At 39.5% G+C, this 27,965-nt stretch overlaps 1 protein-coding gene across 12 annotated transcripts in view; it reads right to left on the reverse strand.

Annotated features, from left to right (window-relative positions):
* The window catches only part of LOC128690011 (myoneurin), an 89,543-nt gene extending 70,500 nt beyond the window's left edge, over positions 1–19,043 (reverse strand). Inside the window, exons 1-6 of one of the 12 annotated variants that reach the window (XM_070085497.1) lie at positions 17,590–17,838; positions 14,554–14,656; positions 13,728–13,872; positions 12,965–13,169; positions 11,912–12,151; positions 6,709–6,814 (exon numbers count right to left, since the gene is read on the reverse strand). In XM_070085497.1, the coding sequence (XP_069941598.1) occupies positions 6,709–6,814; positions 11,912–12,151; positions 12,965–13,169; positions 13,728–13,872; positions 14,554–14,656; positions 17,590–17,615 (825 nt within the window). In that variant the 5' untranslated portion in view covers positions 17,616–17,838. Of the gene's footprint in view, positions 1–6,708; positions 6,815–11,911; positions 12,152–12,964; positions 13,170–13,727; positions 13,873–14,553; positions 15,745–16,736; positions 16,823–17,589; positions 17,839–17,867; positions 17,887–18,480; positions 18,699–18,794; positions 18,932–18,952 lie in introns of those variants that run through there. The other 11 variants (XM_070085498.1, XM_070085506.1, XM_070085505.1 and 8 more) reach the window with 11 other exon arrangements.
* Positions 19,044–27,965: the final 8,922 nt, after the last annotated feature.

Consider the following 27,965-nt stretch of genomic DNA (forward strand, 5'->3'; position numbering starts at 1 on the left):
GGGACTATACATGCTCTCCGCCAATCCCTAGGTACCTTCCCCTCTTTCATACATTTATTAAACAAAAGTACCAACCTCTCCAACACTATATCCCCCCCTGCTTTTAACATTTCTGTCATGATCCCATCAGTTCCAGCTGCTTTACCCCCTTTCATTCTACGTAATGCCTCACGTACCTCCACCACACTTACATTCTGCTCTTCTTCACTCCTAAAAGATGGTATACCTCCCTGGCCAGTGCATGAAATTACTGCCTCCCTTTCTTCCTCAACATTTAAAAGTTCCTCAAAATATTCTCGCCATCTACCTAATACCTCCCTCTCCCCATCTACTAACTCCCCTACTCTGTTTTTAACTGACAAATCCATACTTTCCCTAGGCTTTCTTAACTTGTTTAACTCACTCCAAAATTTTTTCTTATTTTCATTAAAATTTCTTGACAGTGCCTCTCCCACTCTTTCATCTGCTCTCCTTTTGCACTCTCTCACCACTCTCTTCACCTTTCTTTTACTCTCCATATACCCTGCTCTTCTTATAACACTTCTGCTTTGTAAAAACCTCTTCAACCCCCCCACTACTCATCTTTGCACTAGCCCACCTTTCTGCCAATAGTCGCTTATATCTCGCCCGAACTTCCTCCTCCCTTTGTTTATACACTTTCACATACATACATACATACATATATATACAGAGAGAGAGAGAGAGAGAGAGAGACACTCAGGCAATGAAGACAGGGTTAGAGGCAGGCAAGTTAAGTAATGCACTGTATTACTATATCTTTTGTCCTGTTACTAATCAATCTCAGTGGTGTTGCTCTGCTACTGTAGTGCAATAATGTTTGCAGATACTGTTGTTCTTGAATTATAACCAGAGGGGTCAAACAAGCAGAATGTTCTTATAGATTTTGTTTTTCATAGTCTTGATCCTATAGTTTGACAGATACAGTCATGTCGATTAGTATAGCAGTACAAAAGTTAATAATTTTTCCCATAAACTAACTTAGCAACCATAATTTAACCCCTTTTAAAATTTACACAATACTGTGTAGCTTACTCCTACCCAATTTATGGGTAGGAGTAAGAAACTGGGCAGTTTCTTGTACTCAACCGACAGAACAGAAGGAATACTAGTGAAATATCTACAAGTTTGGTAGACTGGAACCATGGAATTGGCCAAAAATAGGGCGTAAAGTGGGCAAAATTGCGGATGCATAAATATTGCCGAGACCACTAGCTTTGCAAGAGCATAATTCCGTAAGTTTTCCATCAAATTTCTTACTTTTGGTTTCATTACCTTCAGAAAAAGATTATCATTTCATAAAATATTTTTTTTTTGTTTGGAAATTCTTCGACACTGGGAGTAAGTCTGCGAGCAGTAAAAGGGTTAAGGGAGGGGTTTGGCATATTTGCTGTTTGGAGTTACATCTGAACTGTCTTATCTGCACACCCTTGCAAAGACGGTGATTATGTGTGAATGATGGTGAAAGTGTTGAATGGATGATTAAAGTGTTTATCATTTTTAGGGTCACCCTACCCCAGTGGGGAATGGCCAGTGTATTAAAAAAACAATTAAGAAAAACTAAATTTTTAAACTTTGCCATACATACACCCAGGAATTTTAATTCCTGGGAGTGTGTGTGTGTGTGTACTCACCTATTTGTACTCACCTATTTGTGGTTGCAGGGGTCGAGTCACAGCTCCTGGCCCCGCCTCTTCGCTGATTGCTACTAGGTCCTCTCTCTCCCTGCCCCATGAGCTCTATCATACCTCGTCTTAAAACTATGTATGGTTCCCGCCTCCACTACGTCACTTTCTAGGTTATTCCACGGCCTGACTACTCTATGACTGAAGAAATACTTCCTAACATCCCTTTGACTCATCTGAGTCTTCAACTTTCAATTGTGACATCTTGTGTCTGTGTCCCTTCTCTGGAACATCCCGTCTTTGCCCACCTTGTCTATTCCGCGCAGTATTTTATGTCGTTATCATGTCTCCCCTGACCCTCCTGTCCTCCAGTGTTGTCAGGCCGATTTCCCTCAACCTTTCTTCGTAGGACAATCCCCGTAGCTCTGGGATTAGTCTTGTTGCAAACATTTGCACTTTCTCTAATTTCTTGACGTGCTTGACTAGGTGTGGATTCCAAACTGGTGCTGCATACTCCAGTATGGGCCTGACGTAAATGGTATACAGAGTCTTAAACGAATCCTTACTGAGGTATCGGAACGCTATCCGTAGGTTTGCCAGGCGCCCGTATGCTGCAGCAGTTATCTGATTGATGTGCACCTCAGGAGATATGCTCGGTGTTATACTCACCCCCAGATCTTTTTCCTTGAGAGAGGTTTGCAGTCTTTGGCCATCTAAACTATATTGTGTCTGCAGTCTTCTTTGCCCTTCCCCAATCTTCATGACTTTGCATTTGGCAGGGTTAAATTCAAGGAGCCAGTTGCTGGACCAGGCTTGTAGCCTGTCCAGGTCTCTTTGTAGTCCTGCCTGATCCTCATCTGATTTGATTCTTCTCATTAACTTCGCATCATCTGCAAACAAGGACACTTCTGAGTCTATCCCTTCCGTTATGTCGTTCACATATACCAAGAACAGCACAGGTCCTAGGACTGACCCCTGTGGAACCCCGCTTGTCACAGGCGCCCACTCTGACACCTCGTCGCGTACCATGACTCGTTGTTGCCTCCCTGTCAGATATTCTCTGATCCATTGCAGTGCCTTTCCTGTTATGTGTGCCTGATCCTCTAGCTTCTGTAGTAACCTCTTGTGAGGAACTGTGTCAAAGGCCTTCTTGCAGTCCAAAAATATGCAGTCGATCCACCCCTCTCTCTCGTCTTACTTCTGTCATCTTGTCATAAAACTCTAGTAGGTTTGTGACACAGGATTTTCCTTCCCTGAAACCGTGCTGGTTGTCAATTATACACTTGTTTCTTTCCAGGTGCCCCACCACTCTCCTCCTGATGATCTTCTCCATGACCTTGCATACTATACACGTTAGTGATACAGGTCTGTAGTTTAGTGCCTCATGTCTGTCTCCCATTTTAAAAATTGGGACTACATTTGCCATTTTCCATACCTCAGGGAGTTGCCCAGTTTCAAATGATGTGTTGAAGATTTTCGTTAATGGCTTACACAATATCTCTGCTCCCTCTTTAAGGACCCATGGAGAGATGTTGTCTTGTCCCACCGCCTTTGAGGTGTCAAGCTCGCATAGCAACTTCTTCACCTCCTCCTTGGTTATATGTACCTCATCCAGCACTTGCTGGTGTGCCCCCCTGTTCTGATTTCCTGGAGTCCTACTGGTTTCCACTGTAAATACCTCTTTAAATCTTGTGTTGAGCTCCTGACATACCTCTTGGTCATTTCTTGTGAATTCCCCATCACCCTTCCTCAGTCTGATTACCTGGTCCTTGACTGTTGTTTTCCTCCTGATGTGGCTGTACAACAGCTTCGGGTCAGTCTTTACTTTTGATGCTATGTCATTTTCATATTGTCTCTGAGCCTCCTTTCTTTATTTATTATTATTATTATCACACTGGCCGATTCCCACCAAGGCAGGGTGGCCCGAAAAAGAAAAACTTTCACCATCATTCACTCCATCACTGTCTTGCCACAAGGGTGCTTTACACTACAGTTTTTAAACTGCAACATTAACACCCCTCCTTCAGAGTGCAGGCACTGTACTTCCCATCTCCAGGACTCAAGTCCGGCCTGCCGGTTTCCCTGAACCCCTTCATAAATGTTACTTTGCTCACACTCCAACAGCACGTCAAGTATTAAAAACCATTTGTCTCCATTCACTCCTATCAAACACGCTCATGCATGCCTGCTGGAAGTCCAAGCCCCTCGCACACAAAACCTCCTTTACCCCCTCCCTCCAACCTTCCCTAGGCCGACCCCTACCCCGCCTTCCTTCCACTACAGACTGATACACTCTTGAAGTCATTCTGTTTCGCTCCATTCTCTCTACATGTCCGAACCACCTCAACAACCCTTCCTCAGCCCTCTGGACAACAGTTTTGGTAATCCCGCACCTCCTCCTAACTTCCAAACTACGAATTCTCTGCATTATATTCACACCACACATTGCCCTCAGACATGACATCTCCACTGCCTCCAGCCTTCTCCTCGCTGCAACATTCATTACCCACGCTTCACACCCATATAAGAGCGTTAGTAAAACTATACTCTCATACATTCCCCTCTTTGCCTCCAAGGACAAAGTTCTTTGTCTCCACAGACTCCTAAGTGCACCACTCACTCTTTTTCCCTCATCAATTCTATGATTCACCTCATCTTTCATAGACCCATCCGCTGACACGTCCACTCCCAAATATCTGAATACGTTCACCTCCTCCATACTCTCTCCCTCCAATCTGATATTCAATCTTTCATCACCTAATCTTTTTGTTATCCTCATAACCTTACTCTTTCCTGTATTCACCTTTAATTTTCTTCTTTTGCACACCCTACCAAATTCATCCACCAATCTCTGCAACTTCTCTTCAGAATCTCCCAAGAGCACAGTGTCATCAGCAAAGAGCAGCTGTGACAACTCCCACTTTGTGTGTGATTCTTTATCTTTTAACTCCATGCCTCTTGCCAAGACCCTCGCATTTACTTCTCTTACAACCCCATCTATAAATATATTAAACAACCACGGTGACATCACACATCCTTGTCTAAGGCCTACTTTTACTGGGAAAAAATTTCCCTCTTTCCTACATACTCTAACTTGAGCCTCACTATCCTCGTAAAAACTCTTCACTGCTTTCAGTAACCTACCTCCTACACCATACACTTGCAACATCTGCCACATTGCCCCCCTATCCACCCTGTCATATGCCTTTTCCAAATCCATAAATGCCACAAAGACCTCTTTAGCCTTATCTAAATACTGTTCACTTATATGTTTCACTGTAAACACCTGGTCCACACACCCCCTACCTTTCCTAAAGCCTCCTTGTTCATCTGCTATCCTATTCTCCGTCTTACTCTTAATTCTTTCAATTATAACTCTACCATACACTTTACCAGGTACACTCAACAGACTTATCCCCCTATAATTTTTGCACTCTCTTTTATCCCCTTTGCCTTTATACAAAGGAACTATGCATGCTCTCTGCCAATCCCTAGGTACCTTACCCTCTTCCATACATTTATTAAATAATTGCACCAACCACTCCAAAACTATATCCCCACCTGCTTTTAACATTTCTATCTTTATCCCATCAATCCTCCTTTCTTATCTGTGCATATTCATTTCTGGCTCTTCGGCTGATTTCTTTATTTTCCTGAGTTCTTTGTCTTCTGTACCTTTTCCATTCTCTAGTACACCTAGTTTTTGCCTCCCTACACCTTTGGGTGAACCAAGGACTCATTCTGTTCTTCCCATTATTTCTGTTTCCCTTGGGAACAAACCTCTCCTCTGCCTCCTTGCATTTTGTTGCTACATAGTCCATCATTTCTTGTACTGGTTTTCCTGTCAGTTCCCTCTCCCACTGAATGTCTTGAAGGAAGTTCCTCATGCCTGAGTAGTTCCCCCTTTTGTAGTTTGGTTTTTCCCAGCCTATTCCTGCTACTCTCTCCACTTGGAGCTCAACTATGTAGTCGAAGCACAGAACCACATGATCACTAGCTCCCAGGGGCCTTTCATACATGATACCCTCGATGTCCAAACTACTCATGGTGAATACAAGGTCCAGCCTTGCTGGTTCATCCTCTCCTCTCTCTCTGGTAGTGTCTCGAACATGTTGATGCATGAGGTTTTCCAGTACCACATCCATCATCTTGGCTCTCCATTTTTCGGGACCCCCATGGGGCTCCAGGTTTTCCCAGTCAATCTCCTTGTGATTGAAATCACCCATAACTAGTAGCTTTGCTCCCCCCATGTGTGCTCTCCTGGCCACCTCGGCTAGTGTGTCGATCATTGCTCTGTTGCTCTCATCATATTCTTCTCTTGGCCTCCTGCAGTTCTGTGATGGGTTGTACATTACTGCAATTATCACCTTATGTCCCTCAGACTGGATTGTTCCTACTAAGTAGTCCCTTTCGCCCGTGCCATCCATTCCTTCCATTTTCTCAAAACCCCACTGGTTTTTAATGAGCAGTGCAACTCCTCCTCCCCCTCTCCTCCCTCTGTCTTTCCTGAGGATTTGGTATCCGGATGGAAAGATTGAATCTGTTATTATTCTGGTGAGTTTTGTTTCTGCGAGTGCTATTATGTCTGGGGATGTCTCTTTGATTCTTTCGTGCCACTCCTCATACTTGTTTGTTATTCCATCTGCATTTGTATACCACACCTTCAACTTCTTTTCTAAGACTGTGGTCTGGGAGGTATATTGGGGTTGGGGAAGTGAGAGACCTGGTAAGGAACTATGGGTTGTTGCTGTGGGGGTGGAGTTTGTAATGTAGTGGGTGGGGGCATTGGATGTGGCATGGGTGTTTTGATTTAGAGTGTTTGGTTGCACTGGGGTTGACCTGGTTGTGTGTGTTTGTGTGTGTGTGTGTGTTATGGATTAACATCAAAGAAATAAATTACATTATTTCTTTGTTCAAACTTATTTTCACAATGTTAAAGCAAAAATACAGTATATACTTGACTTGTTTGATAAAAGGATCATTACTAGCAGTCTGGAAGTTCTGGCTAAAAGCATGATATACATAATATACAGCACATAAATAGTGCAGTGTTATATTTACTCACAACCATATTGTTGGTGGTAGAGCAAGAACCATTTGTTTCATTTTCTTCATCATCTTCATCATCTGGGATTTCTTCATAAACAACTTCTTGAACAATTAGTTTCTTCCTGAAAATATAAACTGTTATTTAACTGAAAATATTCCTTCATGCCCCAAAATAATTTTCACAAAACAGAGAAATACAAGAGAATAAATATTTTGCTGCAAAGAGTAGATTTATGTAAAAGAGTCGCATGTTTCTACACAGTATTGGTAGACATCATCAAATGATATAGTAAAAATACTTGGAATAAGAGTAAAGTGGAGCCTCGGTTTACAAATGCCCCACCATGCGAATTTTTCAGGATACGAACTGTCATTCGGTCGATTTTTTGCTTCTGGATACGAATGAAATTTCAGGATGCAAACTTTCCCCTCAAGGGAGGTTCCTTAAGTAAATAAATATATAAAATATTTATTTCTTTGCAAAGGTTACAATGTGTGTTTACACATAATATTATTGGAGCAGAGAAAGCCACTATCATGCTGAGGCATTTCAGGCAGACTTAACCCAATACTAATAGACTACTTTAGTCTAGACAGGTAAAAAGTGTACTAGTAGTGGCTACCAATGTTTTGCTGATGGTGGTGCAGAGTATATGGAGAGTAAAAGAAAGGTAAAGAGAGTGGTGAGAGAGTAGAGCAGATGATAGAGTGGGAGAGGCACTGTCTGAGCAAGTTAAGAAAGCTAGGGAAAATATGGATTTGTCAGTTCTAGATGGCGAGAATATTTTGAGGAACTAAGGAAGAAACAGAGGCTAACTACTGGCAGCCTTCTGAAGTTTCTCCTTACTGTTATTATTATTATTATTATTATTATATTGTATTATTATTATTGTTATAATTATTATTATTATTAGTATGTACGTGGTGATGGGCTCATGATCTAGAGAATTGGATCTGTGTTCCAGTTCCCTAAATTAATAATAATAATAATAATTATAATATGCATGTAATAATAATAATAATAATATATTGTTATTTTTAGACATTTTTCATAATTTTTTTCATATTTTTGTGCCAAATGCTTCAAAATACAAATTGGTAATGCTCTGGGTGGCTGTAGCTACTGCTAGACCACGGCTATCTCAGTGCCAACCAAGGGTCAAAAGGAAGAGGAGGTGTGCCACCCTGAGTGACCGCAGCAGACCCTTGAGATGTGTAATTTTGTCTTTTATTGTACAAATTTCTTACACAATGCCTCGCCCAAAGAGACAGTATTCGTGTACAATCAGCAAGAAGCAATTAGAAACTATGAAAAAAGCTAGAGAAACAAAGAAGGCAGCAGCATAGAGTGACGCAGCTGGCCGCCACCACCACCATCACTGTGGCTGCCACCACCATCACCATCACTGTGGCTGCCGCCGCCACCACCACTACCACCACCACTGTGGCCACAGTGATCACGTCTCCACCTATATATACATCTTGACCACACCTGTGGTTACATATGTGACAACCTCACCACTAATCATAGATAAACACAAGCTAGGTGTGGGGTTATGGACTGGGAAGATACTAAAGTGGGAGAGCAAACAGCGGATGCTTTCTGCCGCTGCCGGTGTCACCATCACTTGCCATATTATGGCCTATTTTATTCATTCTAAAGTATATATCATGTTTCTATGTTATTAATATTGTTATGTCATATCAGATGAACTGTGATAGATAACTAAACCGTTGAGTTGTTGTTAGCATTGTATTGTCATGCCTCCTGAGAGGCTGGAACGGATTAATTGCATTTCAATTAATTTAAATGAGGAAAATTGACTCAGTATATGAACAAATCAGGATACGAACAAGGCCACGGAATGGATTAAATTCATAAGCCGAGGTTCCACTGTATAGAAAACACTGGTAATTATTTTCATATACAAACTATTTCTGGAACAGAAGATAATACTGAACAAATAAGTGTCAGTAGAGTTCCCTCTTTTCACCCTTAAATGGTCCAAATGTATATATACGTTCTCTCGCGTAGCGCCCCAAATGTATATATATACGTTTCCTTTGTGATTCATTCAACATTGGCACGATAAGCCTGAGTCGCCTAGCCATGAGAGAATGGGTGTGCACACTCACTGTGCACCATATGAAGAAAATTGGGGACGCCTGGGTACCACATGCTCCTTTTTCCTATTAAAAAAAAAAAAATCCTCAAAAAATTCGGGGCGCTACGTGAGAGAACGTACATATACGTTTGGACCGTTTAAGGGTTAATGAACTTCCCAGTCAAGGCATTAAAAAATCTTACCAGCAATGACATCACAGGCTAGTCTATTCCTTGTGAGTATATGAAGAACATTTAAATTTCCTGGGACTACCTTTCCTCAGCTGTACACAACCAACATGATTACATGGGTTGCTGCTCTCCATCCTTCTATTACCATTAAACCCAAAATGTTTGCAGCAGGATTAAATTCCTCCAACCCAGCTGTGATATAATAAAAGAATGAATCCTGCAGAATAAGGATTACAGTACTATATTATAGATTCCACATTAATGAAATTAATGTTTAAATTATCATGCAAATCAAATGATCATATACAAGTAATCTGTTCAAAAACTACCAAGAAAAAGGAAAATCTGCATTTTAATCTTACTCCCTGTCGAATTAATGAAGTGGAAGAATCAGTAAAAAATCCATCTCTTGAGACTTACTTTTACCAAAAAAACTATGAACATACAAGTTACACCAACAAGAAATGAATTTGGTAAAACAGAGAAAAATCCAAAATTCAATCATAATCCTCCTCTATCTTATCCTCCCTCCTCCACTCTACCAACCAGCCTGTCCTTATCTAGTTTAAATCACACATATCACAAACCTGTAAATACAGACCATATATACCATGCAGACAGGCCCTGTCTTGCCCTTATCTGACTTGGATCACTAAACTTAAAACCTTGGGTAACTTTAAAAATAGGTTGGACAAATACTAAATGAGTTGGATTTGAGTAAGACCTGCCTAGCATGGGCCAGGTGGCCTACTGCAGTACTCCTCAAGTCATGTCATTTAACAGTTGGGAATGAGTAGAACCTGCCTAGCATGGGCCAGCAGGTCTACTGCAATTATTTATCAACTGTCACATTTATTTTTGTCCAAGTGTTTTTGAAGTAGAACTATTTCTCATTAAAAGTCCCTCAAACACTAGGATACACTTATCCACAAGATATACAGTGGTACCTTGACTTACAAGTGCCCCAACTTACAAGTTTTCTGAGTTACAAGCAGTCGCTTGGTCAAATTTTTCCTTTGAGTTGCAAGCCAAAATCCAAGTTACGAGCGAGCTTCAGATACACCCCCACCAGTTGGCACAGCAAACACAACATCCTCCCAGCGTTTTGTGCTTTTTGTGTAATTATTTTGCCAAATTTCTTTTTTCTAAGCATGGTCCTAAGAAAGTAAGTGCAAAGAACAGTACTGAAAAGAAGAGGAGGATGATGTCCAATGAATTAAAGCATGAAATCATAGAAAAACATGAGAAAATCACTTTTGTTTCAGTGTTTTCCTTATGAAACTAACAATCTAGTGCAGTTAGCTTCACAAACACTCCATTTTCTCTTATAATAAGACCTCAGAAGGGCAAGAATGGGAAGACTTGGTCAGAGCAACAATTATTTTTACCTCTGGAATGGCCGCCACCACTCGTCACATAATGACATTCTTTTTTTCATTCTAGAGTATATATCATTATACCCCTTCAAGAATATTTTATTATTCCACATACACTTTTTAAATTGCACCAAAGTGGTTGGGCCACTTACCTTTTATATCCTACCTCTCCCCCCCCCTCCCACCCTTTTCCAATATTTCTATCCTTACCCATCCTTCTTCCTTACCCATCTTACCAAAGACTCTGGTCATAAGAAGAAGAAGAAGTATATATCATGTTTCATTTTTTTTATACACATTGGCCATTTCCCACCAAGGCAGGGTGGCCCAAAAAAAAGAAAAACTTTCATCATCATTCACTCCATCACTGTCTTGCCAGAGGTATGACTATACTACAGTTATATAACTGCAACATTAACACCCCTCCTTCAGAGTGCAGACACTGTACTTCCGATCTCCAGGACTCAAGTCCGGCCTGCCAGTTTCCCTGAATCCCTTCATATATATTACCTTGCTTACACTCCAACAGCACGTCAAGTCCTTAAAACCATGTGTCTCCATTCATTCCTGTCTAACATGTTCACACGCGCTTGCTGGAAGTCCAAGCCCCTCGCACGCAAAACCTCCTTTAACCCCTCCCTCCAACCTTTCCTAGGCCAACCCCTACCCTGCCTTCCCTCCACTACAGATTTGTATACTCTTGAAGTCATTCTATTTCATTCCATCCTCTCTATGTCCAAACCATCTCAATAACTCCTCCTCAGCCCCCTGGATAATAGTTTTGGTAATCTCACACCTCCTAATTTCCAAACTATGGATTCTCTGCATTATATTCACACCACACACTGCCCTCAGATATGACATCTCCACTTCCTCACACCTCCTTGTTGCAACATTCACAACCCATGCCTCACACTCATACAAGAGCACTGGTATAACTATACTCTCATACATTCCCCTCTTTGCTTTCATGGATAGTTCTTTGTCTCTACAGACTCCTCAGTGCACCACTCACCTTTTTTCCCCTCATCAGTTCTATGATTCACCTCATCCTTCATCATGTTTCTATGTTAATTATATTGTTTATCATGTCATATTAGATCAATTGTGATAGATAAATAAGCCACAGAGTTGATATTAGCATTATATTGAAGCATTTTCTCCTGCCTCCAAAGAGCCAGGAATTCCACTGGAACGGATTAATGGCATTTCAATTAATTTCAATGAGGAAAACTGATTTGATATACGAGCAAATTGAGTTACGAGCTCAGCCACGGAACAAATTAAACTCGTAAGTCAAGGTACCACTGTATAAGCAAGCACGATTCATGTGTAGAAATCATAATAGCTAACCTGAGGTAATATCTAGTAAATTTAACTTCAACAACAGAAGACATAACAGTGAGAATAAAGATGGTACTAAATATTTCTTGTGAAACTGTCCCAAACACTCTTAACCAGGCCAATGTATGGAAAAGCTGAATATGAAGATTGTATAAAATATTTCCAATTTTAAATTAAATAAGAGACAGATAGATTCCCTGTACCTTATTCTAACATTCTTTTTTGCTGGTGTGCTATAGGGTGTTGGAGGACAAATGAAACCATCTGGCTCAGCATTCATTATAGTGGGACCTGTGTTTGACTTTTTAGAAGAGGGCGGCGGCATCATCATCATTTCTTCTTCAATAAACTGTAAGTCTACATCGTCAAAATCATCGGAGTCTTCCGAAGGCAAGGTTCTCTTAGCTCTCCCTCGACCTCTGCCACGACTTTGAAAATATTGTCTGGAAAACAAAATCTATACAGTGATTATAATACTATAAACATTTACTGTCATCAGCAACAAAATAAAATAAAAAAGAAGACATCAGCTGATCAAGAACAACACTATTTGCAACTCTCCTTGGCTTTTGAACAAACTCCCACACTAAATGATGCCAATGTGTGGGGCATCCATTCATTATCTTTGATATTTAATAATGTTGTAAATCTAAGATAAATAGGTATCATTTATGCAGTATGAAGACACTCATTAATATTTAGTTCAGATTCAATAATGGAAATATTTTATATAGATGGATGGATAGAAGTAACAATATGTGGCTCCACATTAACATAGCAGGAGCATTAAAACTAACTGTAAAAGAATAACTGACTACAAAAATATAAGAAATTAGCAAACTAACCAGGTAAAAATTAATTCTTAAATGTGTGAAGTAGGAAAACGATTAGAACATTTTTTCTAAGACTTATATGAATGCCATTAGTGCCAATAAAGAGTACAAAGACCTTTTTGGAAAGTAATGCATGAATGACTAATACAGAGGTGTATTTCAGAAATGTTTTATTCTATTCTTTTCAAAACAAACTTTAATGTATATTATAGCACTTTTTTTGCAAATGAGACTAAAAAAAATTACATCCAAAACAGAACAGTATGTGTCAAGGCCTTCATAGTACATGCTATTAAATTTTGGATGCAGTTTTTCAATCACATTTACAAAAATCATAATACTATGTATAGAGAAGTGTTGTATGTAATTTAATACATACCTCTGTATACTGTATACCCCTGAAATAGCGTCTATGGTTCTTACCTGATACGTTGAGCTTTTTTAACTGGTGAAGGACAAAACATTTCTTCTGGTTCAGATTTAATATACACTGCAGCGTCAACTGGTTCTTCTTTGATCTGGACAAATTCCTGCACACCCCTACCTCTCCCACGCCCTCTGCCTCTTCCTCTTGATCCAACGGGTCTGCCACGACCCCTACGTCTAGTAGGCAGTTCTTTGTGCATCTCTGTGCATGGAATACAAATATACTTTAATACATTTTATAATTATCAAACTGAATACCAAGGCACATTTCTAATCCATATGTGTAGGTATACCATACCAGTAACCTATTCAAAGAAAACACTGAACTACCACATGGCAAAAAGTATGAGAAACTGCAGAAAGTAGCAGAGGTGCTGAGGAAAGGGTATCAGCAGAGGTGCTGAGGAAAGGGTATCAGCAGAGAAAATGGCAGGAGGAAGAGGATAGGTGACACAACACAGGGTGATGTCGAGAATCTACCTCATATGGCATGCTGTAAATTTGAACATACTCCTGCTAACAAATTTCTGTAAAATGAACATACTGTAATATACACTGAAAAGAAAAGATAAACAAAGGATTGTTGTAACCTATAATTACATAATCTCAGGACCGTGCCAGTATGCAAAAATTCAGCTTTGCAGAGCTCTCTACAAATTTTTTATTATTCTCTCTTTTGTAAGAAAGTGCTTAATAGGGATTTGAATGAAGGATTGAATAAATGCAGTACATAGTTTACAGATATACTAAAATGATTTACCTGGCATATTCTGATGCATCTGCATGTGTTCATTGAGAAGGGAAACCTTGTTGAACTCCTTTTCACACATAAAACACACAAAGATGCTGCCATCCTCCATCTCATCATTGTCTACTATGATTTCGGTCCCTTTTTTTGCCATTCCCTAGAAAAATGAAAGGAACATTAAGTTTATTACAAAACAGTAAATCCTTGATTTAAGAGACTAATAGGGAGAGCTGGTGGTCAGTAAGATAACTGTGATGGACAGAGATGAGATTGGCCATGATTATAATACACAATTCTATAAACAAAGGACTTTGTTCACCATTTCTGAATCTTACTGACCCAGCTGATTTTGTCTCCACTAAACAGTGGTCTGTTAAAGCAAGGATTTACTATTATCATTATTTATTACAACAATTATTTTTGTTTATTAGGAAAAGTCCTAAATAAAAAAAAACTTTAACCAGACATTAAACTAAGACAATCTGTCGAGTTAGATATCAGGCCTCAATCAACTGGCATACATCCAGCACATAACTGATAAGATATAACAGGTCTCTTAAAGGTCAGTTCCTAGGAACTAGGAAGTTAAGAACCAGGTACAGGATCTAAGATGAACAACTAGGCATGCACCACTATGCACATATGATGTGAAGTTAATGAGAAAAATTAAATCAGATGAGGATCAGGCAGGACTATAAAGAGACCTGGACAGGCTGGACACGTGATCCAGCAACTGGCTTCTTGAATTCAACCCTGCTAAATGCAAAGTCATGAAGATTGGGGAAGGGCAGAGAAGACCGCAGAAAGAGTATAGGCTAGGTGGACAAAGACTGCAAACCTCACTCATGGAGAAAGATCTTGGGGCGATTGTAACACCGAGCACGTCTCCAGAGGCACACATCAACCAGATAACTGCTGCAGCATATGGGCGCCTGGCAAACCTGAGAATAGCGTTCTGATACCTTAGTAAGGAAAGGTTGAAGGAAATCAGACTGACGACACTGGAGGGTCAGGGGAGACGTGATAACGACATACAAAATACTGCGTGGAATAGATAAGGTAGACAGAGACAGGATGTTCCAGAGAGGGGACAGAGAAACAAAGGGTCACAAATGGAAGCTGAAGACTCAGACGAGTCACAGAGATGTTAGGAAGTATTTCTTCAGTCATAGAGTCATCAGGAAGTGGAATAGCCTGGCAAGTGATGTAGTGGAGGCAGGAACCAAACATAGCTTTAAGACGAGGTATGGCAAAGCTCAGGAAGCAGAGAGAGAAGACATAGTGGCGATCAGTGAAGAGGCAGGGCCAGGAGCTGAGTCTTGACCCCTGCAACCACAATTAGGCGAGTACATACAAATATACAGTGGACCCCCGCATAACGATGGCATCACATAGCGATTATTTCGCATACCGCTTACTTTAATTGCAAAAATTTTGCCTCACATACCGCTTAAAAACCCGCTTACCGATTTTCGTCCGAGACGCGCTCACATGTTCCGCCGGTGGCATTGTTTACCAGCCAGCCTCCGCGGTAACATCCAAGCATACAATCGGAATATTTCGTATTATTACAGTGTTTTCGGTGCTTTTTCTGGAAAATAAGTGACCATGGGCCCCAAGAAAGCTTCTAGTGCCAACCCTACAGCAATAAGGGTGAGAATTACAATAGAGATGAAGAAAAAGATCATTGATAAGTATGAAAGTGGAGTGCATGTCTCCGAGCTGGCCAGGTTGTATAATAAACCCCAATCAACCATCGCTACTATTGGTGGTACAGCTGCTGCTGCTGCTGCTGCACTGTCAGCTGCTGCTGCTGCTGCACTGTCAGCTGCTGCTGCTGCTGTAGCACCGTTGTTGGTGTGGCTTATTGAGAATACCAAGAAACAATTAACCCCAGAGGATTTGCCACCCAGGATAACCCAAAAAAGTCAGTGTCATCGAAGACTGTCTAACTTATTTCCATTGGGGTCCTTAATCTTGTCTCCCAGGATGCAACCCACACAAGTCGACTAACACCCAGGTGAACAGGGAAAAATGCCTGGAACTAGTGCTCATATTGGTGAATTTAAAGCCAGCAAAGGTTGGTTTGAGAGATTTAAGAATCGTAGTGGCATACACAGTGTGATAAGGCCTGTTCTGGAAGAAAATGCCAAACAGGACCTACAGTACTCAGGAGGAAAAGGCACTCCCAGGACACAGTGTCTCATCAGTCATTGCTGCATCTTCAATAAAGGTAAGTGTCATTTATTCTTCATTTAGAAGACTAGTACATGCACAATATATACTGTGCATGTACTACTCTACTATTGTGCATGTATCCTTCTCTTTGTGTGTGGGAAAATGTATATTTCATGTGGTAAAATTTTTTTTTTCATACTTTTGGGTGTCTTGCACGGATTAATTTGATTTCCATTATTTCTTATGGGGAAAATTCATTCACATAGCGATTATTTCGCATAACAATTACCCCTCTTGCACGGATTAAAATCGTTAACCGGGGGTCCACTGTATATACTTCTCAAACTATGCAATGTATGCCCAAGTAGCAGTACAATTAAAGATCTGAGACAAGATACAGTACTACTTTTTTAATTTATGAACCAAGGAGTTTGCACTAAATTATGATTTTTTTCATCTCACACTAATAATCACTACCACTACTTTGTAGTTTGTAATGAACAGAATGCATTCCATCCATTTTTTCTGTCCTACATATCATTTTAGGAGATCTATATTAGAAAATATGACAATGTTTTTATACATAGTAAGCTCTTATATAAAGCTCCTCTGTACAGTGCAATTTTTGGTAAATGGCATCCAAACTTAAACAGCTCACAGAAAAGCCTTTATAGTATGTGTTATTCGATTTTGGAGGCAGTTTTTCAATTGCATTTACAAAAAATTAAACTACAGTATGTAGGATAGCTTTATAAGAGTGCTGACTGTACATAAAAAAAACTGATACATAGCCAAAAGTAAGTGCAAATCTAGCAATCAATTAAACCTATTTTAGGTGCTTACTCATCTAAACACTGACTGTTTATATGAATATGTAGATCTTGTAAACTATTATGCAGGTGTAGCCTTCAGTGCCCCTCCTAATCAACCAGACAAATGCTAGCTGAAACTTAAGAATAAACGCAAGTCAATATAACCAGATTATTATAATCAAAAGAGAAGCACTAAAGCTACAAGGGTCATACAGCATTAACAAAACCAGAATTGTCTGTGTGACTGCTGTACCTATTTCTACCACAAGAAGTTATACTCATAGTGTGTGTGGTCATCATTAATATGTTAATCATAATTTTAATTTATATAAATCCATATCCTTTTATAATCTTATATGTTAAACCCTCTCTTCCTCCAATCAGTCAGCTGATCATTTTTAGCGTTTTCAGTCTTATGTCGTATTTCATAAATTTTAGTTCTAGGTTGTTCTGCCAGTAATTATGTACTCATTTTGCAATACTATTTATTATCTTGGTCTACAACTGGTCTAGTATAAAAGCCAATGTCTCGGTGATCCTTGAGAGTTTAGCAATCAAAGATAAAAGGTAGGAGTACATACTCTTAATAAATAACAATAATTAAAAAAGCCTGTCACTGAGGTGGCAGAGGGTAATACTATTAAGGATTTTTTATTTCTAATATGAGATTACAAACTTTCAAAGTATATAATACTGAGAGCAGTGCCAACACCTCGGACATAAATATAGCTTTATTAAACTTAAAATACTTTATACAAAGTGATATTTTCTTTTTTCTACAATGACTGCATTAAAGGACAATGAACTGTAGTGTGTGTGCCTCTGGCAAGACTGATAAGAGTGAATGATGGTGAAAGTGTTTCTTCTTTTTCAGATCACCTTACCTCATTGCAAGAAGTTTTGCATCCATAATCTAGCAAAAATTCTTTTTACAATGGTCTTGAGGGCATACATCATGGGCACAAAATATGTTGATTTAAGATAGGACTCCAATGACAATAAATCACATTGACACAATTGGGTTACCCTAGACCTGTCAGGCTGCCACAGGTACAGTATGTACCATGTAATATAACCTAATAAAGTCAATGTTACTTGTTTCTGTTGTAGCCCCTGCATTATTACATTTGTGGGAGGGGAGAGGAGAGGAAAAAGCACTAACCACATAAGAGTTTTACTGTTCCTGGGGAAATGGGAGGTAATCAGGTTGAATCCAAGGAAGGGTAGGTCAGGTCCAATTTCCTAGATCAAGAGCCCCTCACCACCATCAAGGGACCTCCTTTAAGGGGTGGAGCCCCTACAATAAGTGGTGGTGACCCTACAAAAAGTAGGGATTACAAATGGACTCTCAGTGGATATTAAAACCTTGTGAGGTTAGAACGTACATATAATAATGGACTGAAGGTTGTAGGCTCATGATTATAATAATGGAGTTGCACTGAACACCATGATAGACAATCAGTTTTGATCCAAGGAAAGTATGTAGGACAGACACAAGCAGGTATTAAGACAGTTATTACAATGTTTGGTGTGGACTTAAGAATCCCCTGGTGGGTGAAATATGTCCTCAATGTCTTAATATTAACCCACATGTTTCTCACACACTTGTTGGTGTTTATCATAAAGTTTAACTTATGCTAAGAAATGGTGGGCAGCTCCAGTTTCTTGAATGAAGAGCTGTAAAAACTGAGTGCAGGAGGTAGATGTTTAACCCCTTGTTAAGTAGAGGTAGAAGAGTATTATACATTATCAGTGTTAGAGGTCAATCACTCTACATCACCATGGTTCTTCTGACTCGAGGCCCTCATCACACCTCTGAGGTGTGGGAGTCTCCAACACCACCACCACTGTTGCGACAATGAACGAGGGAGAGTGAGTAACGAGGAAGAAAGCAGCCAGATAGAAGAGGAAGATCAAACTGGTCGATGAGCGACCCATGAAGGAGTCTCCTGGCCAGGCGCTCTCCTGCTACCCGTCACTACACCTTGTCTACCACCTCTCCAGGTCACCCATGCTGCCCCCAGGGCACCCACCACCCCTCACACACAATACCTGGGGGTAATAAAGACAATACAAGGGTGAAACATACTGAGTGAGGCGAGATAACGGTGTTGTATACAGTAATGGATCACAACACAGTGAAGCTGGTTCGTTGGTTCCTCCCGGCCACCCATCACCATTACTTACTCTCTCTCACTATATTACCACCTATACTCTACACTCCACACACACACCCATAACACCCACTTTTATACTTTTTAAATAATATCTAAGATTGTCCTTTTAAACCGTTCCGTTTTCTGTTCAGAATGTTTTAAAACGTGAGGTTAGAGGGGAGGGTCCAGCAGCTGTACCCATATTATTACCTTCATAACCCAGTTACAAGTACCTTCTTTATCCAGTTAACTCATCTGCATTGTATTATACTGCACATAATCAATTTATATGTTGAATTTATTAATTATTTATTGCAAGAAGTAACTATAAATGGACTAAATTGACTCTGACATACTAGGATATCCCAGAAAATCTTCAGATTGATTTTGAATAACTTTGCACTGCCCTCGTACCATAAAAATCGATTTTTATATATGAAATCTAAACCTTATGATTTTAACACCAAGAGTTGTTCAGGATATTATGAAATATTTTTATACCCGCTTATCCCCTAATTTCAGCAAAGACACATTTAAGTTTGTACACACAACTTTTACAAAGAATAAATAAAATATAAAAAACTTTCTGAAATTAAGAAAAAGCTTATTGTTTTGAGAACACTGGCGAGCTTAACATAGTTGGTATTTATCTTGTTTTCAGATCATTTATAAACTAACATGTTATCAAGATATGGACCAGCCATTTATCGCTCTCGAATATCATTATTATTCCTCTAATTTTAATTATCAAGAAAGGAAATAAAAGGTTGAACAATATATAATGTTGTGTCAGGTGGTGGTGTGAGGCAGCTCTCACTGGACGCCTATTAATCATTAACTTTAAGCTCAAAAACCTATTTATACAACATATATTTACATTCTCTTTAATACTTTATAATAGATACTCCAGCAGAAACTATCTTTAAACTAAACACAAAATAATGTTTAACCTCTCGTCTAATAGTTAATTTATTCATCTTAAATATGAAAACAAATTTTAGGGAGAGTTTTGGATGAGGTGCGAAATTACTTTAGGTATACAGAGATGATACATTCAAATTCAAATTCAAATTCAAATTCAAAGTTTATTCTCTATAAGGATTACAATGCTGAGTTTACAGAATTTGGTTATTGCGTGGTTTACATGTAGTAAAATACTAATTACAGAGGGGCCCACTAGAACACCTAGCATGGCTAGGAATTTAGGGCAGACTTAGTTTAATTCTTAATTTTAAAATATTACAAAATTATGAGGTAAGTTGGTATTATGGCTAAGTGACTAAATACTAGTTTGTGAGCTTAGCAATGTGAATGCTTTTGTTTTGGCACAGTACATAGTTTCAGTATTGGAGTATCACAGGCCAACTTATGACTAGTTAGGATTCATTATTTTAAGATTGAGATTGATATTTCTGTTTATTATCAAATGGGCGAGTGAGTGTAAGTGTGAACCACCAGGTGGTATTCGTGTAATTAGTTGACGGGGTGTATAAGGGAGATAAGATGTTTTCTAATGGTAGTTTTGAAGGTGATGAATGTGTCTGCAGTTCTAGAGTTTTCATTTAGGGTTTACCTGGAATTTACCTGGAGAGAGTTCCGGGGGTCAACGCCCCCGCGGCCCGGTCTGTGACCAGGCCTCCTGGTGGATCAGAGCCTGATCAACCAGGCTGTTGCTGCTGGCTGCACGCAAACCAACGTACGAGCCACAGCCCGGCTGATCAGGAACTGACTTTAGGTGCTTGTCCAGTGCCAGCTTGAAGACTGCCAGGGGTCTGTTGGTAATCCCCCTTATGTGTGCTGGGAGGCAGTTGAACAGTCTCGGGCCCCTGACACTTATTGTATGGTCTCTTAACGTGCTAGTGACACCCCTGCTTTTCATTGGGGGGATGGTGCATCGTCTGCCAAGTCTTTTGCTTTCGTAGTGAGTGATTTTCGTGTGCAAGTTCGGTACTAGTCCCTCTAGGATTTTCCAGGTGTATATAATCATGTATCTCTCCCTCCTGCGTTCCAGGGAATACTGGTTTAGGAACCTCAAGCGCTCCCAGTAATTGAGGTGTTTTATCTCCGTTATGCGCGCCATGAAAGTTCTCTGTACATTTTCTAGGTCGGCAATTTCACCTGCCTTGAAAGGTGCTGTTAGTGTGCAGCAATATTCCAGCCTAGATAGAACAAGTGACCTGAAGAGTGTCATCATGGGCTTGGCCTCCCTAGTTTTGAAGGTTCTCATTATCCATCCTGTCATTTTTCTAGCAGATGCGATTGATACAATGTTATGGGCCTTGAAGGTGAGATCCTCCGACATGATCACTCCCAGGTCTTTGACGTTGGTGTTTCGCTCTATTTTGTGGCCAGAATTTGTTTTGTACTCTGATGAAGATTTAATTTACTCATATCTGAGTAATTGAAATTTCTCATCGTTGAACTTCATATTGTTTTCTGCAGCCCACTGAAAGATTTGGTTGATGTCCGCCTGGAGCTTTGCAGTGTCTGCAATGGAAGACACTGTCATGCAGAATCGGGTGTCATCTGCAAAGGAAGACACGGTGCTGTGGCTGACATCCTTGTCTATGTCGGATATGAGGATGAGGAACAAGATGGGAGCGAGTATTGTGCCTTGTGGAACAGAGCTTTTCACCGTAGCTGCCTCGGACTTTACTCTGTTGACTACTACTCTCTGGATCCTCTGGACTGAACACATCGACTCCAGGTTGAGGGACTGATTACCTCATTCTCCTCCTCTCCTTACGCCTTCCTCTTTGTATTGGACTGATGAAGCCACTGTGTGGCGAAACGTTTCCTGAATAAAGATTCCCATATGCTGCATAAGTGTCTCATTCTTCAACTTGTCAGTTTTTCAAACCATTCATCACAACTGTCAGACACTGCAGCATCATGGGATCTTGTTACAAAGAATTCTTCAACACTTGTTCAACCTTTGGACGAAGACCTACTTCGACTAGTGGATGGTACCACTATGACCCCGCCTCCACCTGCTTCACGTCACCTCACTACAGTATATAAGCCCTACGTCAAGATTGATACTGAACGCATCGACTATGCTGTACACTGATCTACTGGAGAGATTGATGAGACCAGGCCTCCTGGTGATCACGCATCAGGCTGTTGCTGCTGGCTGCACGCAAACCAACATACGAGCTACAGCCCGGCTGATCCGGAACTGACTTTAGGTGCTCCAGTGCCAGCTTGAAGACTGCCAGGGGTCTGTTGGTAATCCCCCTTATGTGTGCTGGGAGGCAGTTGAACCACTTATTGTATGGTCTCTTAACGTGCTAGTGACACCCCTGCTTTTCATTGGGGGGATGGTGCATCGTCTGCCAAGTCTTTTGCTTTCGTAATGAGTGATTTTCGTGTGCAAGTTCGGTACTAGTCCCTCTAGGATTTTCCAGGTGTATATAATCATGTATCTCTCCCTCCTGCGTTCCAGGGAATACAGGTTTAGGAACCTCAAGCGCTCCCAATAATTGAGGTGTTTTATCTCCGTTATGCGTGCCGTGAAAGTTCTCTGTACATTTTCTAGGTCGGCAATTTCACCTGCCTTGAAAGGTGCTGTTAGTGTGCAGCAATATTCCAGCCTAGATAGAACAAGTGACCTGAAGAGTGTCATCATGGGCTTGGCCTCCCTAGTTTTGAAGGTTCTCATTATCCATCCTGTCATTTTTCTAGCAGATGCGATTGATACAATGTTATGGTCCTTGAAGGTGAGATCCTCCGACATGATCACTCCCAGGTCTTTGACGTTGGTGTTTCGCTCTATTTTGTGGCCAGAATTTGTTTTGTACTCTGATGACGATTTAATTTCCTCATGTTTACCATATCTGAGTAATTGAAATTTCTCATCGTTGAACTTCATATTGTTTTCTGCAGCCCACTGAAAGATTTGGTTGATGTCTGCCTGGAGCTTTGCAGTGTCTGCAATGGAAGACACTGTCATGCAGATTCGGGTGTCATCTGCAAAGGAAGACACGGTGCTGTGGCTGACATCCTTGTCTATGTCGGATATAAGGATGAGGAACAAGATGTTTACAGTAACTGTGGGACGACCCCCGTGTCCATGCTCCCTCTCCATAGGATGGAAAAGGCTCGTGATAGGGGCTTCTTGCAGTTCTTGATGAACACAGAGTTCCATGAGTCTGGCCCTGGGGCAGAGTGCATGGGCATGTCATTTATCGCCTGTTCGAAGTCATTTGGCGTCAGGATAACATCGGATAGGCTTGTGTTAATCAAATTTTGTGGCTCTCTCATAAAAAATTCATTTTGATCTTCGACTCTCAGTCTGGTTAGCGGCTTGCTAAAAACTGAGTCATATTGGGACTTGAGTAGCTCACTCATTTCCTTGCTGTCATCTGTGTAGGACCCATCTTGTTTAAGTAGGGGCCCAATACTGGACGTTGTTCTCGATTTTGATTTGGCATAGGAGAAGAAATACTTTGGGTTTCTTTCGATTTCATTTATGGCTTTTAGTTCTTCCCGCGATTCCTGACTCCTAAAGGATTCTTTTAGCTTAAGTTCGATGCTTGCTATTTCTCTGACCAGTGTCTCCCTGCGCATTTCAGATATATTGACCTCTTTTAGCCGCTCTGTTATTCTTTTCCGTCGCCTGTAAAGGGAGCGCCTGTCTCTTTCTATTTTACATCTACTCCTCCTTTTTCTTAGAGGAATAAGCCTTGTGCATACATCGAGTGCCACCGAGTTAATCTGTTCTAGGCATAAGTTTGGGTCTGTGTTGCTTAGTATATCTTCCCAGCTTATATCGGTTAGGACTTGGTTTACTTGGTCCCACTTTATGTTTTTGTTATTGAAGTTGAATTTGGTGAATGCTCCCTCGTGACTAGTCTCATTTTGTCGGTCTGGGGCTCCACGCATACATGTCTGAACCTCAATTATGTTGTGATCTGAGTATATTGTTTTTGATATGGTGACATTTCTTATCAGATCATCATTGTTAGTGAATATGAGGTCTAGTGTATTCTCCAGTCTAGTAGGCTCTATTATTTGCTGGTTTAAATTGAATTTTGTGCAGAGATTTAAAAGCTCGTGTGAGTGTGAGTTTTCATCAGAGCTGCCTCCTGGTGTTATTTCTGCAACAATATTATTTGCTATATTCCTCCATTTTAGGTGCCTTAAGTTGAAATCCCCCAGGAGCAAGATGTTGGGTGCAGGAGCTGGAAGATTTTCCAGACAGTGGTCAATTTTTAACAGCTGTTCCTGGAATTGCTGGGAAGTTGCATCCGGAGGCTTGTAGACTACCACAATGACTAGGTTTTGGTTCTCGACCTTTACTGCTAAAACTTCCACTACGTCATTTGAGGCATTAAGCAGTTCTGTGCAAACAAGTGACTCTGCAATGTACAGGCCAACCCCCCCCTTTTGCCTGTTCACTCTGTCACATCTGTATAGGTTGTAACCTGGGATCCATATTTCGTTGTCCAAGTGATCCTTTATGTGGGTCTCAGTGAAAGCCGCGAACATTGCCTTTGCCTCTGCAAGCAGTCCACGGATGAAAGGTATTTTGTTGTTTGTTGCTGGCTTTAGACCCTGTATATTTGCAAAGAAGAATGTTATCGGACTGGTGGTATTGTTGGTACTGGGGGGGGATTTTTTTTCCGGCATTAGTATCTGTATCTGTTGGTTTGGAGTGGAGGCCATCGACTGTGGTTCCACTCCAGGAATGACTGGATTTGGTGTGGCGAAACGTTTCCTGAATAAAGATTCCCATATGCTGCATAAGTGTCTCATTCTTCAACTTGTCGGTTTTTCAAACCATTCATCACCACATCTCTCAGGTACTGTTCCTAGATAAAGGAATCGTCTGGACTTTCTTCATTTACATTTATTCCAATGCTGTCTAATTCCCACAATTTATGCACTGGCTCAACACCATCCTCTATGGAAGAATTATACTGGGGTACGATTTCATGAGTAAGACACAGTTATGGTATTTGTAGTATCCTCTAGTCATGAATTATTATTACGAGGAATCCTACCATATATTACATGGCCTCCTGCAGTCTTCAAAAGGGTGACACCACATTTCTTTACCATACCCTTTACAAAGGAGGCATAATAGTCACTACCTATCAAAATATTTATTGGGCCTACAGAATCATCACTTACACCAGAAGGTGCTAAATTTACGTTATGTGAAAGTCTTTCTGTAGCTTTACTAAGTCCTACTGTAGATATTTTCTCTGGAAGTCTAGCTACAATTACTGCATTAACACGTTTTTTCTCATTGCCCAACCTGACAGTTACATAAACAGTGTCATACAATTGAGCCCTTTTATCCGAGAGAAAACCAGATAATTTTAAAGTTGTGGGATCTCCCATCTGTACTTTCATACCATCAAGACATTTACGTTTTATGAAAGTACGCTGGGATCCCTGGTCCAATAATGCATTTACATTTTTTGATTTATGCCTTTTATCATAAATTTTTACCTGTAACACAGGTAAGGCTACCTCAGCAAAACCATCATTATTAACATTAGCAGCAATTTTTACATTAGCTACTGTTGTGTCAGGATTGTCAACATTATCATTATTATCAACATTATCATATAGACTCTTACATATGACTATATGGTGTCTTCCTTTGTGACATTGATAACAGTTGTTTAATTTGGCATGACAGTCCTTTACATTGTGATTACCTAAACACCTGATACATCTGTCAAGTTCCTCCAATCTTTCAACTTTATCATTCCATGAATTGTATGCATTGCAATTCTTAGAAAAATGAGTACCCTTGCAGAAAAGACAATCTCTCTTTTCTTTGACTGGTTTCTTATTAACTGGTCTACTCTTAGGAGGGTACTCTTATTCTTCTTACCTTGTGGAGGATCATTATTTCTGATTCTTGCTACTTGATATGTACCTATGCAACTAATTTTAAGAAATGAATTTTGATTATTACCATTGGGATCATTTTTCCCTTTGTGAAACTTGACAGATACCTCAAAGTTATTATGTGTTGCATCTTTAAAATGAGTTAGTTAGCTGGTCTGCAACGGCACAATTAATTTTTGTAGACCTAGTCTTATTTCCTCCAGACCAAAATAACCCTTGTGATATTTGTTTGAGAGTCATTCAAGCGTTTTACAGCTTAATTTATTCTGTACCATGGCACTCAATAACCAATCTGATTCCTTCAGATTATATTTATTACTTAAAGTTTTGAGAGTGCTCTCCAGTTTAATTCTAAACTGCTGTAAACCTTTGTAAGTGTGATCTGGGGATTTTAAATTAACAATGATATTCACTAGATCCAACCTACTTTGTTCTATATTACCATAAGTGACCTTCAACAAGCCAACTGCTTCCTTGTAAGAGTCATCTACATTGGGAAAGGCTTATATCAGTATGTGAGCATCTCCTCTTACCTGTCCTTTGAGGTAAAATAATTTAGTTACACAGGTTAGGTCACTCCTGTCATGCACAGCTGCTTTAAAAATTGACCAAAATTCCTCCCAATTTTCTCCAGGATTAAATACAGGTAAACATAATTCTGGGAGTTTTGGCAAAGACATATTATTTGTTGGAGCAGACTGATTAACTGCCTGGTTTACACATTTTAATTTATTCAAGGCCTGACTTTTACAAGAAAGAATCTTTTCCTCTAATTCATAATACTGATTAATCATGAGATCTACTTCAGTCTCATCTACACAGTTTACTAACAAATCTCCTTCATATTTGTTGTAATATAATTTGTATGAATCATATCTATTCCCTAAAGCATCTAAATACAATTTTAAATAATCAGTATTTACAGTTTCTTGACTCATTAATTCCAAGAATTTATTATATGCCTTGGTTACATGACCCTTTCTAGCTTGCAGTGATGCTTTCTTTGCTCTATATTCCATATGTTTGTCTTCTACATTAATTTCCTCATTTTCAGCCATGATGCAATGTATTAAATTCAACTTAATTAATAACACTGATTATGTACTTAATTATGCACTTCTTAAAGATAAATAGTACAACTTACCTTCGAATAAATCCTAGCTACTTGAGCTTTGCAATTACATGTAAGAAAATTGTAATATAAATTTTAAATGTACATTAATAATGTTAGCTACACTTGAGCTTAGTAATTACACATGTAAGAAAATTATAATATAAATTTTAAATACACATTAATAATGTTAGCTACACTTGAGCTTAGTAATTACACATGTAAGAAAATTATAATATAAATTTTAAATATTAATACAAACCTTTAGCCAGACTTGGCTTATCAAAATTTATCTTATACAAATTAATATAAATCCTTGCCAGAATTTGGCATAGCAAAATTAATATTATACACATTAATATAATTAGGTACACATGACTTATCAATTACACATACACTGATATAAATCTTGGCCAGAATTGTCTTATCAAATTAATATTATACAAATTAATATAAATATGCCTGAATTTGGCATAGCAAAATTAATATTATACACATTAATATAATCTTTAGTCATACTTGACTTGGCTTATCCAAATTAATATTGTAATAAGTATAATCCACTACACATTAAGTAAATTTGTGAACTTAACATCCACCTCCTTCTGTTATTTCACATATAATTATTAAGTAATTAACTAATTAATGACCTCACTAATTACCTCCAGTTCAAGAATAACCAACGGGCAAATTAAATGTGGAAAATTGCATTTATCTGAATGTAACTCATCATGTACATAACAGTAAATGATAACAAAGATAATTATTATTTATCAAAGTTACATACACAAGTAGGAATTTGGGACACCTAGGTCGCAAAAAATGTCCCCCTTCGATACCTACCACTGTCATATCCACAAGTTGCTCTGGACCTATTAATTATAAATGGAATATGTATCACCAGGAATTCTGGTAAATATATAAATTTGTGGACTGTATATTAAATTAATAAAGGATTATATATATACACATTTACATAACAGAAGGAGAATATATCTTAAAATCACTCACCAATTTGACTGGAGATAAGGTGTATCATACTCAGAAAACCTCACTGTCTATCCATGAAAATAACACTGACCAGAATTACAAACATAAACAAACTTATCTGAGGTTCCTGGAGCTG

Source organism: Cherax quadricarinatus, chromosome 16 (genome assembly GCF_038502225.1).
Source record: "Cherax quadricarinatus isolate ZL_2023a chromosome 16, ASM3850222v1, whole genome shotgun sequence".
NCBI classification, from domain to species: domain Eukaryota; kingdom Metazoa; phylum Arthropoda; class Malacostraca; order Decapoda; family Parastacidae; genus Cherax; species Cherax quadricarinatus.